At 43.0% G+C, this 17,131-nt stretch overlaps 1 protein-coding gene across 3 annotated transcripts in view; it reads right to left on the bottom strand.

Moving 5' to 3' along the window:
- LOC114445112 (CD166 antigen homolog) overlaps positions 1 to 14,540 on the bottom strand; it is a 34,678-nt gene extending 20,138 nt beyond the window's left edge. For all 3 annotated transcript variants that reach the window (XM_028420073.1, XM_028420075.1, XM_028420074.1), the window contains exon 1: positions 14,269 to 14,540. In XM_028420073.1, coding sequence (XP_028275874.1) covers positions 14,269 to 14,329 — 61 coding nt within the window. In that variant the 5' untranslated portion in view covers positions 14,330 to 14,540. The remainder of the gene's footprint in view (positions 1 to 14,268) is intronic.
- Between the last annotated feature and the right edge of the window lie 2,591 nt (positions 14,541 to 17,131).

Genomic DNA, 17,131 nt, shown 5'->3' with positions numbered 1-17,131 from the left:
CCGGGTCTCACCTGTCGGGCTCCCATTGTTGCCTTGTGACTGAAAATGCAGGCTCCATTTTCTCTGCTTTTCAGATTTGTCCTAAGGAGAGCCGCGTGGACCTGTGCAGACCTGCTCGCTCGCTGAGGTATCAGGTCGCCGCCTCTTCTTCCTCTCCCCCTCAGAGACACAAAGACAGAAAAGGCGGGCTCCGGGAAAGGAGGGGGAAAAGATTTATTGTGTTTTTTCAGGAGTTTTTTTAACGCCACTTGTGCAATTAATGTTTGCCTCTCTAAGGGAAAAACAGGTTGTTAATTATAGATCTGTGTGTTTTTAAACGGGCCACAAAATATGTATTTTTAATCAGCTTCCTGTTATGACAGATGAGTTCTTACATAAAAGGAGTGTTTTCTTACAAAGTTAAAAAAGAAAAGAAAAAAAATCTGGTTTTTGTTGAGCTTTTTTGACTCAATGGGCCCAGATGGAGAGAGATAGTGTCACATAATTTTAGGTCTGAGCATCATTTGAATCAAAATGGGACACAAGTGGCTACGATTGTTAAAGCTACAACGTAGAATGTTTCGCTCCCCCTATTGGCAGTAGGAGTAATTACAGTTACTCCACCCTGGTGCTGTGGAAGTGATTTTGTTCTACGAGCATGAAACTCCTCCATCTGTAATCTGTCCTCTGGGTGATGCTGTTTTTGAAACATACATTTCTAGTTGCTATACTCTCGTTTCCATGGCTACGGTCATACCCATCTCCACCCTCATTGTTGTTATGATGATCCCACCGCACACAGAAGATTCCACTATAAATGTAAACTCAAGAAACACATTAACTTAATCATTTAATCAAAAAAAAAAAAATAAAGTTGTTTCAAAAATGTTATCAAAAACCAAGTTTTTAGACTTCAGGTGGTTTAACATCTCAGTCTGTGTGCCGTGGGACTGAATGAGGATGACACTATCTGATGAAGAGTGCATGACTCATATATCGTATCTTGTTTGCTTCTGCCTCTGTGATTTCCTACATCTCCCAGAATACCTGTTCCCGAGAGGACAGGTGCAAACACTTTGGACCAGCTGTGGGTTTATTCATGGAGGTAGAAAGAATAACAGCAGGAGCCCTGAAATAACAAACCCAGGGTAAAAGATGGGAGTTCTGCTCACAGGATGTCTTGTGACCGCACAGCATTCGGATATGTTATAAGGACAAATGTTCTCGCTCTGTTTAAGTAATAGAGAAGTGATGCGATTCTGAGAGGCTGAAGAAAAAAATAATATATTTCCTGTTGATGTTTCACGGAGTAAAAAGTTTTGCGGTGAAAACGGCTCCACATGTTGTCACATTGACCCATTATCCAAGGTAATGAGAAAAACATGGCGCCAAAACAACCAAACAGACCTCAGGCTGCAGGCTAGATTGTGCCATTAGTTCCAAACCAGAGATATCAGAGTCACATACAGAAGTGCAAGTGATCAGATTTTCTGAAACATTGATGAACTATCAGTCAAAGAAGAAAGAAAGATTCATAACATGTGAAAACTCTTGCATTTTTCCCTTTGATTACTGAGACAAGAATGTGAAGAAATAGGGCCATTGTCAAATATTTTTAATAAATGATATTTAAGTTACTTTAAATTACAGAGCCAGGCTGAGGGCTCTGCTTTGATTTCCTTTAAATTGCTCAGTGACTCTTCAGCACAGGAACTAATAAAAAGTTTTTGTTGGTTAAAAAAACACTAATGTTTCTAGGAACTAATATTAGGAAGGAATAAAATACACGCACATTTATTTATAGGCCCATATATAATGATGTATGACTCACATTATTGGCTGTATCAGTATCAGAGTCTTTGTTACATTTCTCTCCAGCGAGGCAGACAGTAAAGATAAAAGCACATTACGAGAGGGGTGATTATCATTCTAAATGACTCGCCATAAGGTTTCCTAGAAATTGATCTTGTGGTGCGATCATTAGCGTTTGAGTTGTTCTCCTCCTCGCACACTAGACCGCACGAGCATCCGTGAAAAAAATGTCATAAATTGCGTCAGCATGATGAGCCGTGCGGGGGAGCAGGGACCTCTCTCAAGACTGAAGCTGCCAGGGCTGAAGTGATCGGGTGGTAAAGTGCACTCAGAAATCATGTCCATTATGTTGTGAATTATGTATTTGAGGGACGCAGGCCACCGGACCCAAGGGCGGGATGGGGATGGAGATGGGGGGGGGGGGGGTCGTAAGATGCCTGTGGGCAGATCATGGAAGAGCTCCCCATCTTGGCTCTAAACATCCACCGACAAATCCCATTAATGACATACCATTAAAGGCAACAGTGGGCCATTAACAAAGCCCAGCCCAGCCGCTTACTACTTATCCATTAACCCTTCCTAATGCCTCACATTTTAGCAGTGACTTCATTCTTCTGTTTCCGGAAGTGCTTACATTAGATCCGCCACAGCGTCTGGGTTTAAATTCCCCCTCAAGCTAATGGATTTCCAAGTCTTCACTCATCGATATGAAGATATTAAAGCCTCCACCGATCCTGCCTTGTCCTAAAAATAGCTAGGCCCTGCTAGCAAATCAACAGTTTATGGGCCAAAATGAATGATCAAATCATTTCTACCTATTAAAATGGAAAAACCGGGCCAACCTGAATCCATCTGCTGCACAGATAAAGCTCAGTTTAATTAGGGTTTGCGACACAGAAATGATAACTCAACACCTTCCGGAGATGAACTTCTCTCAAAGAGCGGCGGCCATGGGAGGTTTGTAAAATTAAAAAAAAAAACACACACACACACAGACAGAAACAGTGAAAGATCACATGTGACCTGAGAAGTTTCAATGCTGACAGATAACCAGGCTGAGCATGCCGCCTTCCCATTCAGTCCATTCAGACGACGCGTGTTTAGAAAGCAGTCATTCGTTCTTAATTATTTCTGAGTAATTTAAATGTGATAATGTTCTCACGTGCCAAGGAGCCTTCAAACTTTATTAAGCTGAAGGATCTTACAAGTGTTATTGAATTTGTCTCGCTTGCCGGCGCCTAATGAGCGCCTTGTGTTCACATGCAGCAGCTCTGCTCATAATCACAGAGGCTTTGAATGCAGGATAGTTAGTCTAGCAGTTGCTGAAACATTTTAAGATGGGGGGGGGGCTTAAGTTGAGAAAAAATAAAATAAAGATTTTAATTTTTCGGATTTCTGGTTATTTTTTTTGCCATCTGTTTCAGAAGCAAGGACAAAAGAGACAACATCCTTAAAAACACCATCTGCTCCTGTTCCCACTGTATGTTTTATCTTAAAGGGGATTTCAGCACCTGAGCTGCATGTGTCTGAGTTTAACAGGTATCTGATCATATGGCTTGCTGGTGTTTCTCCTGCGTTGGAGATGAGGCAGAGATAAGTGTTTCTCGGGGGGGGGGGCTGCAGCTTATAGCCAAAGCAATTAAAATGACAGAGCCCTCCCCCTTCCTCCCCTTCTTTTTTTATTCCTTCAGCAATCACAGGGAAGTAATATCAGCCCAATTAAGGCTTAAAATGCAGCCGCACTGATAATAAAATAACTGTCTACGGTCCACGTTAAAACGGGGGTTAAAGAGATGCGGATGACGGGGTGATACTCGGCGGCGGTGCTAATGAATATAGCGCCCTTTGAATTACCGAGAAGATTGAACTGATATGTGAAGAAGAAGAAATCCTCCCTGTCCGGTCAGATGTGGTAACAAGAAGAAGCCTTAAAATATTCCTGACACATTCAAAACAACCTTCATGACATCAAAGCATTTCACAAGGTCTCCTCACATCAGACAGGAGGCATCTTTTTTTTCATACAGGCCATAAACCTGCCAGCTTCAATCACCTGAAGCAACAAGGAGCAGATTTATAGGTCAAGTGTCTGTATCATTTCTATTAACAGAGATATACTGGCTGCTAATTAATACATCAACAGAAAGTACATAGCTGACAGCTTTGATGAACCTTTTACCAAGCCAAAAACCTCATTCCAATAATCTAAAAGGTAGAAATGTGCAACTCTTTTCTGCCGTTTTATATGCGTCCAAAGAATGCTTCCTGTCAGTCAAACAGGCAATCTACAGATGTCACCTTGAGCTCTGGAGATTCAGACGCACATTTTTCCCTCTTTTCCTTCAATTCATACTCTAAAAAAAGAAAAGAAATTACATCTTGTTTTGTAGTAACATGACCACTGTGTTATCATCACTTGTTGCAGCTATAGAGCCATTCCATTACAAGAGTGCACACAGAGCTGCAGCTAATCATTACAAATGGAACTGGAAAAAAAACAAGGTGAGACATTGTATGTGTTAATGGTATTTACTGAAGTTTGCATGTTAACCTAACCTATCATGACAAGAGCGGCTAAAAATGACAAATGACTTGTCTATGTCTTTGTCTGTCTGTTGACTAAACACAATTAGCAGTTTGAGCTCAAACAACACATGATGGTCATTCCCTTTTTATTGTCGGCCAGCAGAAATTAGTTATGAAAATAACTGCAGCTCCTGTACAGGACGGTCAAGATGGAAGCATCCATCCACTGAACCATCAGACCAACAGCACAGGAAGCTAATTAATATACAAACACACACATATTTATAACGTATTGAAATATTTGCCCAGCTGGCAGCTACAGATTCCACTGTTTACACAACCGCAGTCGGCTTTTGTTCAAGTACCCGCCCGCCTGCCTGTCTGTCTGACTGACTGTAAGCACTCTCTCTCCTCTAAAAGCGGCCCCACCCAGTCCCTGCCTCCCCCCTACGACTCCCTCGCTTTGAAACTCTGCCGCCCACTGGTCCTGAGGGAACAGTTGTGTTTACTAATATACTATCTGTGTGACCATATTACAGTTTCAGGTGCTGCCCGGGGATACCAATCAAGCCTGCTGCCAGAACACACCCCTGCTGAAGGTAAATGGCTCCTAAGCAACAGCTCTGACCAGAGCAGTGGAAATAGAAAAGGAGATGAATCAGGCTGGAGCCCATCACTTTTCTACGTGGGTAAACAAGAATGCATCCACTTATCGATCTTAGAGTGCTTCATTAGACACCGCATGAGGCATGGACTAATGTTTGGCCAACACAAAAAGGGACGATTAATGGAAATATGTCTGATCTCTTCATTATTGTCTGAATTTAATGCATAACACCGACTTTTCCTTTTGTTTTTTTAATAATGAATGCATCACGCTGTAAACAAGAGCAAATATTAACAGGTAGATATTTCCATTTGTTCAGCAGATGGGCTCTTGTAGCTTTCATCTCTCGGTAATTGCCGTGGCAAGGCTGATTCCTTCCACATTAGTTGGGCAAAAAGTCGCGCATGCTGTTGTGCACTCATAATGACGCCGCTGACCTTCTAACCCTTCACAGAGCAGACAACGCTCCCCATGCCAATAAGCCAAACTGCCTGGAAGGGCATGACGGTTTCAAATGGTGTCCCGCTCCAGCTTTTTTTTTTTTTTTTGGGGGGGGGGGGGGGGGGGGGCTGGGAGGTCCTAAAGCCTCTGCTGCCTAAACAGAGCACAGAGGGGTGGGAGGAATACGTGGAATGCAGATAATACATACAAAGGATTATGTACCTGCTTGCGCATCAAATCTTTGTGGTTTCATGTTTAATTCCCACGGGCCAAAGTCTTGCTTTGATGGGAGGCTGAAGATTAGCATGCACACTGCTACACCGCTAGGACTTCAGGGCTTTCAGCTAGAGCTGCTAACATGATTTAGCTGGAAGGTTTTATTCACTAGTGTGAACGCCGAGCTGTTTTTTTTTTTTTTTTATTCTACAGAGGTGAAATTATTTATAAATTCAATTACAACCCAGTTTCTCACAGCAAGGTCAACAAAAGTGTTATCCTGCTCCTTTCAAACCAGATAAACCTGTCGCTCCCTCCTTCTGTTTGTGTCTTTTGTTTTCTGTGCGATGAGATAACCACAGTTTATGTAATTCACCATATGTCCCAGTCGTCTTGGGTACACAGGACCTTTAAGGCATAATAATTTCATTAACGTCGGTTATTAGATTTTCCTTTTTTCCATCCTGACATAAAGCCATACATCAAGATAAGTGCTTTTAACCATTCACCATACCCCCCCCCCCCACTCCTACTTCATGTCCTGTGTGGTACCTCCCCAACGAGAGCAGAAGAAGAAAAAAAGCCCTGCAGATCTGTCTGATAGTGAGATGTACCAGCAGCACAGAAACACCCCCTCTTCACACAAAAAACTGTCAATAAGTGAAAAAAATAACATCTTCCAGCAGTGAAAGATGTTCAAAAATATCTGCAATGTGGTCTGAAGAGCTCAGGAGTGAAAGTCTCCACGGGAAGGTTCTGTGCAGACGATCCCCCCTTCAAGCAATCTGAGTCAGAGAGTTCTCTGAAGCAGCGGAGCTTCTTCTACAGCAGGGTCAGACGAAAAGCTGCGGCTCAAGGCGAACGCTGCCAAAAAGCAAAACAAAACACAGCAGCAGAGCACAGAAACAGCCTTCATCATTAGGAAAGCCTCCGCGATAAAAATACAACAACAAAACCCAAATATGTAACGCTCGTGTATTTTATTCATGCTCTTAGCAGTGAGGGTGGAAAATGTTATTATAAGTGTTAAACAACATTTTTGAGAACAATGTCCCACTTTAGGCACTTTGGCATGTAGTGACAAGTCCCTTAAAGGTTATTCATGTGACCTCAGGAGGGCGTAAACACTACAGACTGGACTCTGCTAGCTATGATGTATGATAACATACTAATCAAAGTATAGTAGTATAAGTGATTGGCCTCTGGTGGCTAAATGGAGTACAGGTCATAAACCCAACTTCCTCCATGTTAATGGATGAGACACAGACCCACAGCACTGTGCAAAGCTGCTGCTAGTCCCATCATGGCTTACAGAGCAGCATGTAAATAGCTTATTATAATGCAAAAACTAAACAGTACCCTTAGCTTAGCTTAGCTTAGCTTAGTGTAGTCAATGGAGTTCAGTCTATCCAACTGTCATGAGCAATGGTGAACAAAACAACACTATCTGCTGGTGGGAGTATGCTCGCCTGTATGTGTGCACACGTGTCTGTGTGTGTGAATTGTGCAGCGGTGAATTGTAAAGCTGCAACCATGCAGAGACAGAAATGACATGCCACTGTGCAAATCAGATGAATAACATGAGGCTGTTTAGCTTGTTTAACAAAAGAATGAGGTATAGAAAAGGGAAACCTTAAATGACTTCTGTGATCATCTGGCGCTATATAGAAAATAAAATGAAATAATATTGACTTGACCTTTTAATATAATAATCAAGGAAACACTGAACTGATTCTGATATATGGTATAGTCTCAACAATGTAAACCGAAAACCGTGATACAAACCAGGCCGGAGACAAAACACTATAACTATAAAGAGTATACAAAACTAATACTACCTGTCTCATAATGACATATTAGGCAATGCAATGACCTGGGATATAAAAAATGTATTAAACATAAGACATTACAGCACAAAATGGATTCATTCAAGCATAATATGGACGAATAAACATAACAACATTGTCCAATTAGCCTAATAGAAACCCACTGGGACATGTTATTGTCTGAACAAATGTGCTGGTGAAAAACAAAGCATGGCCGTGTGTCTGTTCTTATGATTATTATTTTTGTGGTTTATGAGGAGCGTGCCCTGACATGCCCACACACTAAGGCAGGTAATCCTTCAGTAAGAGTACAAAACACAGGCCGATCTGTCCCAAAAGCTCCAAACTTACACTCATTCTTCACCGTCCATTTTTCACTGCGTGACCCTGAGTGTTCAGATGAAATCACTATCATTATACAAGGAAATGATGTGTCATGTCTTCCGTACCGTCTGCTTGAAGGAGGGGGGAAATGAATGGCAGCATAATGGTCTATGGCATCTTCATTACTCAAAATTAAACACTTCAAAGTCCATTTAACAGCATCCTCGTTCTATAGACCAGCCAGGCCTGGTAATAATGCAAGGTTTATGTGACAGGGGGAGGGGGGGGCCCTCTGCAGTCAGATAAAGATCACACACAAATAGATGTATGTGTTTCTTGCATTGAATTGATAAATCTGCATTTAAAGTGCACCAGTGGGGTGTGTAATGCTTAGAAATTCTCCCCAGGAATACAAGGCTACTTGACCTCTTAAGACGTCCCATTAGAAAATTAAGCATTGCATCCAATTACCAGACAAGCATCTCTTCACCTTCCTCGTAAGGCCTGGCAGTGGAACAGGCAGAATACTTAACAGCATTTTATCCTGAAACACATCCACGAGCCGTGCGTCGCTTGCGGCCTAATTGCCATGCAAAAAGGCGCCACTTGACTTCTTTGAATAAAAACTGAAGTTGAAGGAGAGGAAACCAAGGCTGCTACAGCTAATGCATTTCACTTTAAAAAAAAAAAAAGAGAAAGTTTAGACTAACATACAACAATATGTTGTGAGGGTTACAGTTATTTTCACTTCATCATGATGTTTGCATTCAGTTGCACATTAGGAAGGACATGTCCTGCGGCTGGAGGGGAAGTGTTGAGTGTGTAGAGTCTGGAATGCAAAAAGCACTTTCAGTAGGGGGGGGTTCAAGGTTCTATATGTATGAATTCTGCAGCTACAACAGCTAGCTTGCCATTGGCAGATTGCTTTATCTGCTAGCATTAGAGAGTAACTAATGCCAGATTAATGCATGGTAGCAAAGGTTACAGCTTGCTAATGTTCACTCTGCAATAAACAACATTACAAAGCCAATAGCAAAGACAAAATCAAAGGATTAGCAGTGCACCGGCTAGCTGGTGTTGGTTGCTTTGTAACCTTCAGGTTGATCCTGTTATATTTATTCTCATCACTTACACTTGCAGTTCACTTAATGGCCACCGGTGCCACTTCTTCCTGAGGATCAACCTTTTTGTTTGTTTTGTTTGTGACATTCAACTATTTGATTTATGTGTTTTATTATGTGTGTTTTAAGTGTCTCTTCATGATGTGCCTCAAAGTGGAACATTCTACAGTTAGCCTGTTGTGCTGTCAGCTCAGTGAGTTTGAAAACCCAGAACACGAAGCAGCATGAAATCCATTAAAGGAGAGTTTCACAAAAACATAACTGCCATTTCAATTAAGACCTACCAGGACATGAAGTTTAATGACAGCATCTATGGCACTTTTCCCCCCACAGATTCATGTTTTAGACTCTGTATGGATACACTGCTGACCCATAGAGACGGGCCAACCGTTTAATCTTTCATCTTGTTTGTTGCTTAGACACTGACACAACGGGCTTTTAATTCTAATCAGAGACGTACTCCTGCTGTCCCCCGAGTGAGATCGAGAGGCTCTCCCTGAATGAGAACTCCTGTCTCCTACAAGTTCAACCGTGGCAGCATATAATCAAAGATAGCTCGAGGCACTGCAGGCTGCCGCAGCGGTCTATGAAGGCAGGAAGGATGGTGGACATGAGCACAACACAAAGAAACAGCTTTTAAAATGGCAAGAATGTGAATACTGAGGTCAGATGCAGACAGAAAACCGTTCTGTTGAGTCCCAGGGGTGGCATGTAACGGGGCTGAGGGGGGGGCAGCGCTCCGTTTCATGAATGAAAAATTGCTAAACAACATCAGGATGAATAGAGTGACTTCCCAGTATTGCAAAAGAGCTGCATGTGCACCCAACAGAGGGTGATTCAGACACCAACGGGAAGACAGAACTCTGTGTGATTTTATTAGCTGGCCTGAGGGGGTTAAAATGAATGTTTCACCTTTTGTACAAAAGCTGTGTCGACCTGCCTGACTCCTGCTTAAACCCCAGGGCAAGTCAAAATATAGGTTTAACACAATAGCAACCTCCGGTCTCACCAAGTGACACTCATAATAAGAGAAGAAGAAATAATGACTTTTTACGAGAGTGGGGGCATAAACGCTGGAGGTTTGTGGGTCAGCAGGAACCCCCTGCGGCTGGATGACACTAGCTTTGTTTTATCTATAAGATAAATTTTAATGAGAAAAAAAAGTCCATTAAATGTAATTCACAAAAACAAAGGCCACATAAGCCTCCACCCTGTGGCTTCCCCATATACATGTGCCCCATCCCTCAGTGGTCATTACCATCACAGTTAATGGAGGCCACTCAAAGAATTCATTAAAACAGAGCAATGACACTAATGGAGAATTTGAACAAAGATCCAGGCCCTGTTATAGGAATGGGTGTGGCCCACAGGCTTTTCATATGGAGGAGACATTCCCCCCCTTTCCCTCCCCTACCCTCCTTCAGTCAGGTTGCACATGTGAAGAAAAAGGAAGGGACCGGCAGCAGCTACTCTGCGCCCTCTCCGAGGGGTGTGTGCTGTTCCATATTAATGACAAAGAGAGGAGCGGGAGCAAGAAGTCGCTATCATACTCTCATTTGTTTAAAAAGAGCCAGCTTCACAATACAGTCAGCAGGAGTCCACAGGAATCCAGTGAAAGCTGGGGGTGTGGGGGGTGGGATGTATCAATGACAAAAGACAGAACCTCACTTTTTTTTGTGTGTGTCCATGAAACAAGGGGGCCTGCCCAATTCCAGAGTGCCGTTCGTCTTTCACCACAAACCAAGGATGGCTTCATGCATTTCAATGGAGGTATTCCTGCATAAAGACAGAAGCACCGCTGCACGGCACAGTCAGCTCACTCCTGTTGTTAAGTCTTTCTTTACAGCTGAAACAATAGAACTCTAGTCCCTCCCCGCAGATAACAAATAAACCATTATTTTGCATGGCAGAGCAACAAAACCCGCATACAAGGAGGGAACTGAGATATTTTGCCTGTTTAGTAAAACATGACAAAGCAACAATCAAAACAGACAGCTGAAGAGGTCCAAAAATGGAATATCACTCACACTCTGGCTGAAAAAGTGGGGCAAGCCAATCACCAAAGTGTAATTAAGATTCACTTGCTGCTGTTTTACTGATAATCCTGTGTGTAAAACTGTCACGGGTGAACAAAAGAGTGCTTTCTCATTGAGTCATTGCCTGCGAGTGATTACTTTTGCCACCCAGGTCCTTTCATTTTCTCAAGCCAAAGCCACTCATACATCTCCCGGCATGGTGAGTCCTGCAGAGAGAGAGAATTGCTCTCTCTCTCTCTCTCTGACAAGTAGGAAACTCAGCATGTTCACGTGGCAGTAGCTCATATTTCTTTAGTGCTGTCTCACTACATCTGTTCTTAAAAAAAAAGATGAACAAATCCCTAACAAACAGCTGTTCTTAAGAGCAATAATGAGGCTAAAACTCAAGTGATGGGACCAAACAACTGTACACACAAACGGGGAATCATAAAAAAGGGACACCACCAACCTCCCCCTCCCTCCTTTAACGACCCAAAAAACCAACACTCCTCCACCTGTTTACTGTTCTGTTGTGGGTGTGTGTGTGGGTGCAGGGCAGACAAAGGGAAGCAGCACTGCATCACAGTTTAAAATATCTGCGCTCTTATTTGCACCATCTTCCATGTAAATTCACACACACACACACCATATGGTAAGGATGCACATTATGTCTGTGGGGACGAGCTGATGCACCGGCCTGATTTCTTAAGATACTGTAGTACCTCCCCGTGGTAGCAGTGCAGTTTGAGTTGGGCTTTTGCCACTTTTGAGATAAACAATGCTCCTCTCTGCTGCTTCAAACACTTCCTCTCCATGTTTTTAGTTATTTATTCACTTAAAACTAAAGCTACCATGTCAGTGTAAGCTTGAACCTCACATCACGCAGCCATAAAGTGCTGCTGCTGCTGCTGCCAGGGGTGCTTGGTAGGAATTCTGCACCCCCTGACGAGAAGTGACACCGGGCTCTCCACCCGAATGCTGCTTTAATTTACAGTACGACCTCGGCTGTCTGGACGTGTCCCCGCTTTTCTCTTATACTCTGATTCAGAGAAGCACACACACACAATTCTTTCTCCTCAGTGAACATCTGTCTCTTTCTTACATCTCACTCACTTTATGCTCCCCTGCTTGAGTAGTGGCATCTGTCTTTTTCATCCCAAACACAAGTGTACTAACAAGTGAAAAAAAAATCCACTTCACACCTTTGCTCCACACACACACACACACACAAAGGACTGAGAGTTCTACAGAGCCTTTTGAGAGACATTATGAGCTGCCAAATTTGGGTTAAGCATCCAGCAGGATAATAACTTGTACAGATATCACGTTCGGGAGCCATTTGGAGCATTGCAATTATAATAAGTGAAGAGAACTATGGATTAATAGGAGGTTTGTTCTCTTTAATTTCTTTAAATCCAGCACAGTCTCATGTATTCTTGTGTATTTTTTACTCCATTTCTAAATATGCTCTCTACACAACCAGCTCCATTTGCACAATCAGATCCACACACATATAACTACTTGAAGAGATGAAGAAGTGGGAGCATGAAGTGAAGTACATAGGCTACATTTCTATTCAAAGCCATGATTCGGTTGAGTTGCCATACTTCTCATGAATGCATCTGAATTTTGCATGAAGGGATACAATACTTGCATAGTCACAAAGAAAATCTCTTTTCAAAGAAACCTAACAACCACAAGCGGTCTCCAGACATCAAGAGGAAACCGCTCATAAACAAGGCGAGGCGTTCACAAGCACACAAATGAACACTTAGATGAAAACGAAATCTTACATGTAGCCCAAACATGCAATTAAAGCTTTCCTGCTGCTGTGCATTAACGTCACAACATGCGAGTCTTAACATAACTGAGTTAAAAGATGAAAGAAAAGGGGGGAGGGAATCTATCTCAGGTGAAATTGGGTGACCTCCGCAAGAGATTAGTCCATTAGCAAAAAAGGGAGAGCCCCACTTGCCTGACAAGTAATACCAGCTGTGACACCGAGTGCTCGCCTGTCTGTGCAGGATGGGGTGGGGTGGGGGTGGGGGAAGGGTGGGGACGAGGGTGAACAAAAAAAACACAGATGCATCTTCCTAGACTTTTTGTTCCAAGGCGAACTCAGAGCTGCATTGCTGGGAGCTCATCTGTTCAAATATAATAAGCACAAGCCTGTTTTCTTAATACATGTATTGATGTGGGTTTTATTGCAAATCCAAAACTCAATAAAAAAAATAAAAAAAGCACTTCTAATAGATTTTTCAGTAAAATTGGCAAGTGAAACCTTTCAAGGCTCTTCTCCTCTGCTTCCCTCACCATCTGTTGTGTAAGCAAAGCACACATGTTTTGGTCGTCACTTAAGGCAACATGTCTGCTGCTGAGCACACACACACAGCAGCCAGGACCGACCATAAAAGTCTGAACCTCATTACAAACTCAGAGCAGGGCACAGCGGCGTAAAAAATACACTTCCAAAAAAAAAGGGCCATTCATTTCCTCTCAAATAAACCACCTGAGCTTGACTGATAGCTGCAGCATGCTGTTAATTCACAACAACAGGCGTCACTGTAGTGTGACAGTGGTGAAAAGGGAGCACCCCTCCGCCCCCTTTCCTTATATATTCAATATATAGGAGCTCATGGCCTGAATGAGTGATGCTGCTACCTGTTGGCCTCACATTGCAGACAAAATACCACAAAAGTAGGACTGTTTGTAAAAATACATCCTCTGATCTTGTTGTGTCTTATTTCAGGGAGCCACCAGGGGGGTGGTGATCCACATGCATCACAGTCAAACCTCCACACTTCTTTACTAAAAAACAAAAAAACAAAAAACTTGGATGCATTCACTTGTGCACTTAGCTTCACATCCTACATGTAATTACAAGGGAGCGCCTGTCAGGAGTGCTTGTGCTTAACAGGCAGCCCATAATTACAATAAATCATACAGGATGTGTGCACAGTAGCAGCAGCAGGAGGAGAAGCATCATTCAGCCTTAACAAGGACAGAAAACACACTGAAACGAGGCGCGGTGATGTCATCATGGCATGAGCACATGTGAAGTCCTGGAAATGATGAATAACTCGCAGCAGGCAGTTCATGCACACTTTTATAAAGACAGAAATATGAACCTTTAAATGAGGCGAGGCTGTTTATTTATACCCCACACTTTAACACAGAGAGGTGGCCACATTATTGGATGTATGCATTTCTATGAATAATCTACATTTAACACAAAAGTCTCTTAACTTGTATAAAAGATACACCCACATCCTGTTCTACTCTGAACTGTGGGTCGATGCGCCGGGCTGAAGTTGCACCTGCCTGTGACAGCGGGGACTTTCCCCGCGTCACACCTCCGGCTTCCACAGCATTAATGTCCGGTTAATGAGACAATGGCTTACCTTGGCAGAGGAGCGCGGAGATGAGCAGGGCACCCACGCAGCTGGCAGACAACAAGTGCATCCTCGCGTTCGTTTCTCGCACAGATCCTCGACACGTCGGGCCGGGTTTTGTTTTAAAGGTTTTTGTTTTGAAATAGTAAAACCACTTTGTGTTGTTCTGCTGACTTCAGTGTGCGTCCTCTGTGTCGCTGTGCTGCTGCAGTTCACTTCAGTTCTGGCTCTTCTTCCCAACGTGGCATGTGCTCGCTAACTCGCGCTCACATCAGTTCTGGTGAAACAGGTAATTGCGAGAGAGCGACTCAGACGAGCGGGAGGGTGGGGGTGTGTGTGGGTGGGGTGAAGTGGATTGGGGGGTGGGGGGGTACGGACTGTCTGCAGCTCCGCCCCTGATACCCCCCCCCCCCCCCCCCCATCCTTCCCTCTCCATTTCCCCTCCAGCAACTCCCCCACCCCCCTCCACACACAAGTGCCCCCCCCACACACACACACACACACCTCCTCCTTCACCCACTTCATCTCCAACTCACTATTCTCTTCTCTTTTTTCTACCCCCCTCCTTCCCACACACACACACAATAAAAAAGAGGGAAACTTCAAGCACCACCTCAGACTTGTGGCTCAGCTGCACTTAAAACTTCACCAGCATAGAAGTGGAAGTGGCAGACTGAATGTCCTCAAGGGAACTGATGGTACATTTTTTTATTTACTCAGTGAATCTATGAATCAGTCGGCCTATTGAGCAGCATTGTGCTCTGTGGACCACAGGTGTACTGTAGCCATCCGAGGTCACATCAGGTGGGATGGTTCAGTCTGTGGAAGGCTTCCTGTTTATCCTGATGTGCTGCTCCTGTCGCCTAGCAACCTGCAGCAGATATTTACAGTCAAAACTTTACTCTACAGATGTTAGAGTTTGATAAGCGTCCTGTGAGGATCCTGGAAAAAAGAAGGATGTCTTTGTGGGTCACAATTACAGGAGTCTTTGTTTTGGGGACACGCTTGTTGCTCTGTGGTGACACAATCCATCTTCAAACCCAACAACTCCTATATGGCTACTCCTAGCTCTTTTTTTCACATCCACTGACTCCACTTGTTTACATTAGGAGGCTATTTTGTGACTTGGTGGTTTGATTCATAGTAGCTGATTTTGCATAAAGCAGACTAGCAGCATTATTGCAGCCACTTCAGCCCATGAGGTGCATGAATGAGATGCCAAAGTCCAAAAGATGTCCCTGCTTTCAGCAGTATTTGGAGCAAGCATAGGATTTTTGTGCTAAAAGCTGCTCCAAGTTCTCCACAAAGATACCAGAAAAAGTCCACAGCTTATTCTATGATTTAAAGTTTGCCAATAAAAAAAACTATTTTCCACCTTTTGTCAAAAACTGCCAAAAAATCAAGACAAGCAATGCTGCTTTTTTAGTGCTTAAAATATAAAATTATTTGTTTGCTTCTAACTGTCGACAGTGACATTTAATGAGCGCAAAGAGAAATCTAAATCTCTGAAGAAACTTGAAAGTGCAGCCATCACCTAAATGCAGTAAAACATCCATGATAAATGTGCTAAAAAGTGTCTCAAGATGGTGGTGATGGGGGAAAAAAAAGTCTGAAGCTCTGAATTGCACTTGGGCCCAGTGCGTGAGTACTTTTTCTCCCTTTTTGCTTCATCCAGCACACACTGTTACACACACACACACACTTTACAGATGCACGCGCACGCACACACACTGAGGTATATTTTCAATCAACCCCCACCTTAGACTTGTCTCACGCAGAACAGAGCGTCCTGCTGCTTTGTGCCTCACAGGCAAACAGCAGAAGGTCTATGGTAAAGCGGGGCTATAGGATGTGTGCGTCCAGTGTTAATTATAATGAAGAAAACTCCACATAAATAATGAAACCATAATTAATTATTCAAATCCTTGCTCATATCTTTTTTTACTTTTCAATTATTTCACAGAGCACATTCAAGAGCAACAGCACCATAATTAATATATCCCTATAATGAATGTCTAATAATTAGAATTAATGTGAGTGCTTTGGCACTGAGAGAGAGCCCCTCTTAGCCTGCCTGTGTATTCTCTGCAGTACGTCTGTATTGACTTGCATGGCGTGTAGCAGTTTTCCCATGTGATGACAAATAGGTCGTGACTATAGATGAGGGGTTGCCTCTCTGTTAGAAGTGCTACACTCTTAAACGCGTGTTAGAGCGACAGTTTTTATCAAGTCCATTTCAGCAGTAGGTTAAAAAAAAACATCAGAGCATGTAAAAAATGTCATTAAAAGCACACACACGCTGCAAATAAAATGATTTACCACTGTGCTGTAACTGCATGATCATGCTTGTCTGATCACAAAATGTAAGTGTCTGCTGTGTGTGTGTGTGTGTGTTGGAGCTACAGGAGAAATCTGTTGGGCTGAAGAAAGTAAGTATTCCCTCACCCTTGGTGTGAAATTCATGTAGGTCTGTGATGGTTTGTGCAAATGGAGTGAGGGCACAGGCTGTGAAAACCTAATGCAATTTGATTAGAAGTTAACCGCAAAGCAATATTTTTCCTGCCTCAGTGCACCGAGAGAGTGAGAAAGAGAAAAAAAAGAACTATTTGCTTCTTTTTTTTGTCTGTGTGGGTGAAAGTGAATGAGACTGACTGATGACCAAGCCTGGAGCGTTGTGTTCAATTACCAAACAATAACATCTTGCTCATAATTGGGATTTCATGTGAAGCTGCTCAAGAAGAAGAAGAAGAAGTAGAAGAAGAAACTGTGTGCTATAAAACTTCACGTCATGCCTTTTCTGTTCACTGGAATAAATGCAGCCGGAGCTCAGGTTGATTTTGTATTCACAGGAGAGCGTTTTCAGTCAGTCCCC

This window comes from Parambassis ranga, chromosome 13, assembly GCF_900634625.1.
Source record: "Parambassis ranga chromosome 13, fParRan2.1, whole genome shotgun sequence".
Classification (NCBI taxonomy): Eukaryota; Metazoa; Chordata; class Actinopteri; family Ambassidae; genus Parambassis; species Parambassis ranga.
Note: the sequence above shows the minus strand (reverse complement) of the source record. Positions and strands in the feature narration are given on the sequence as shown.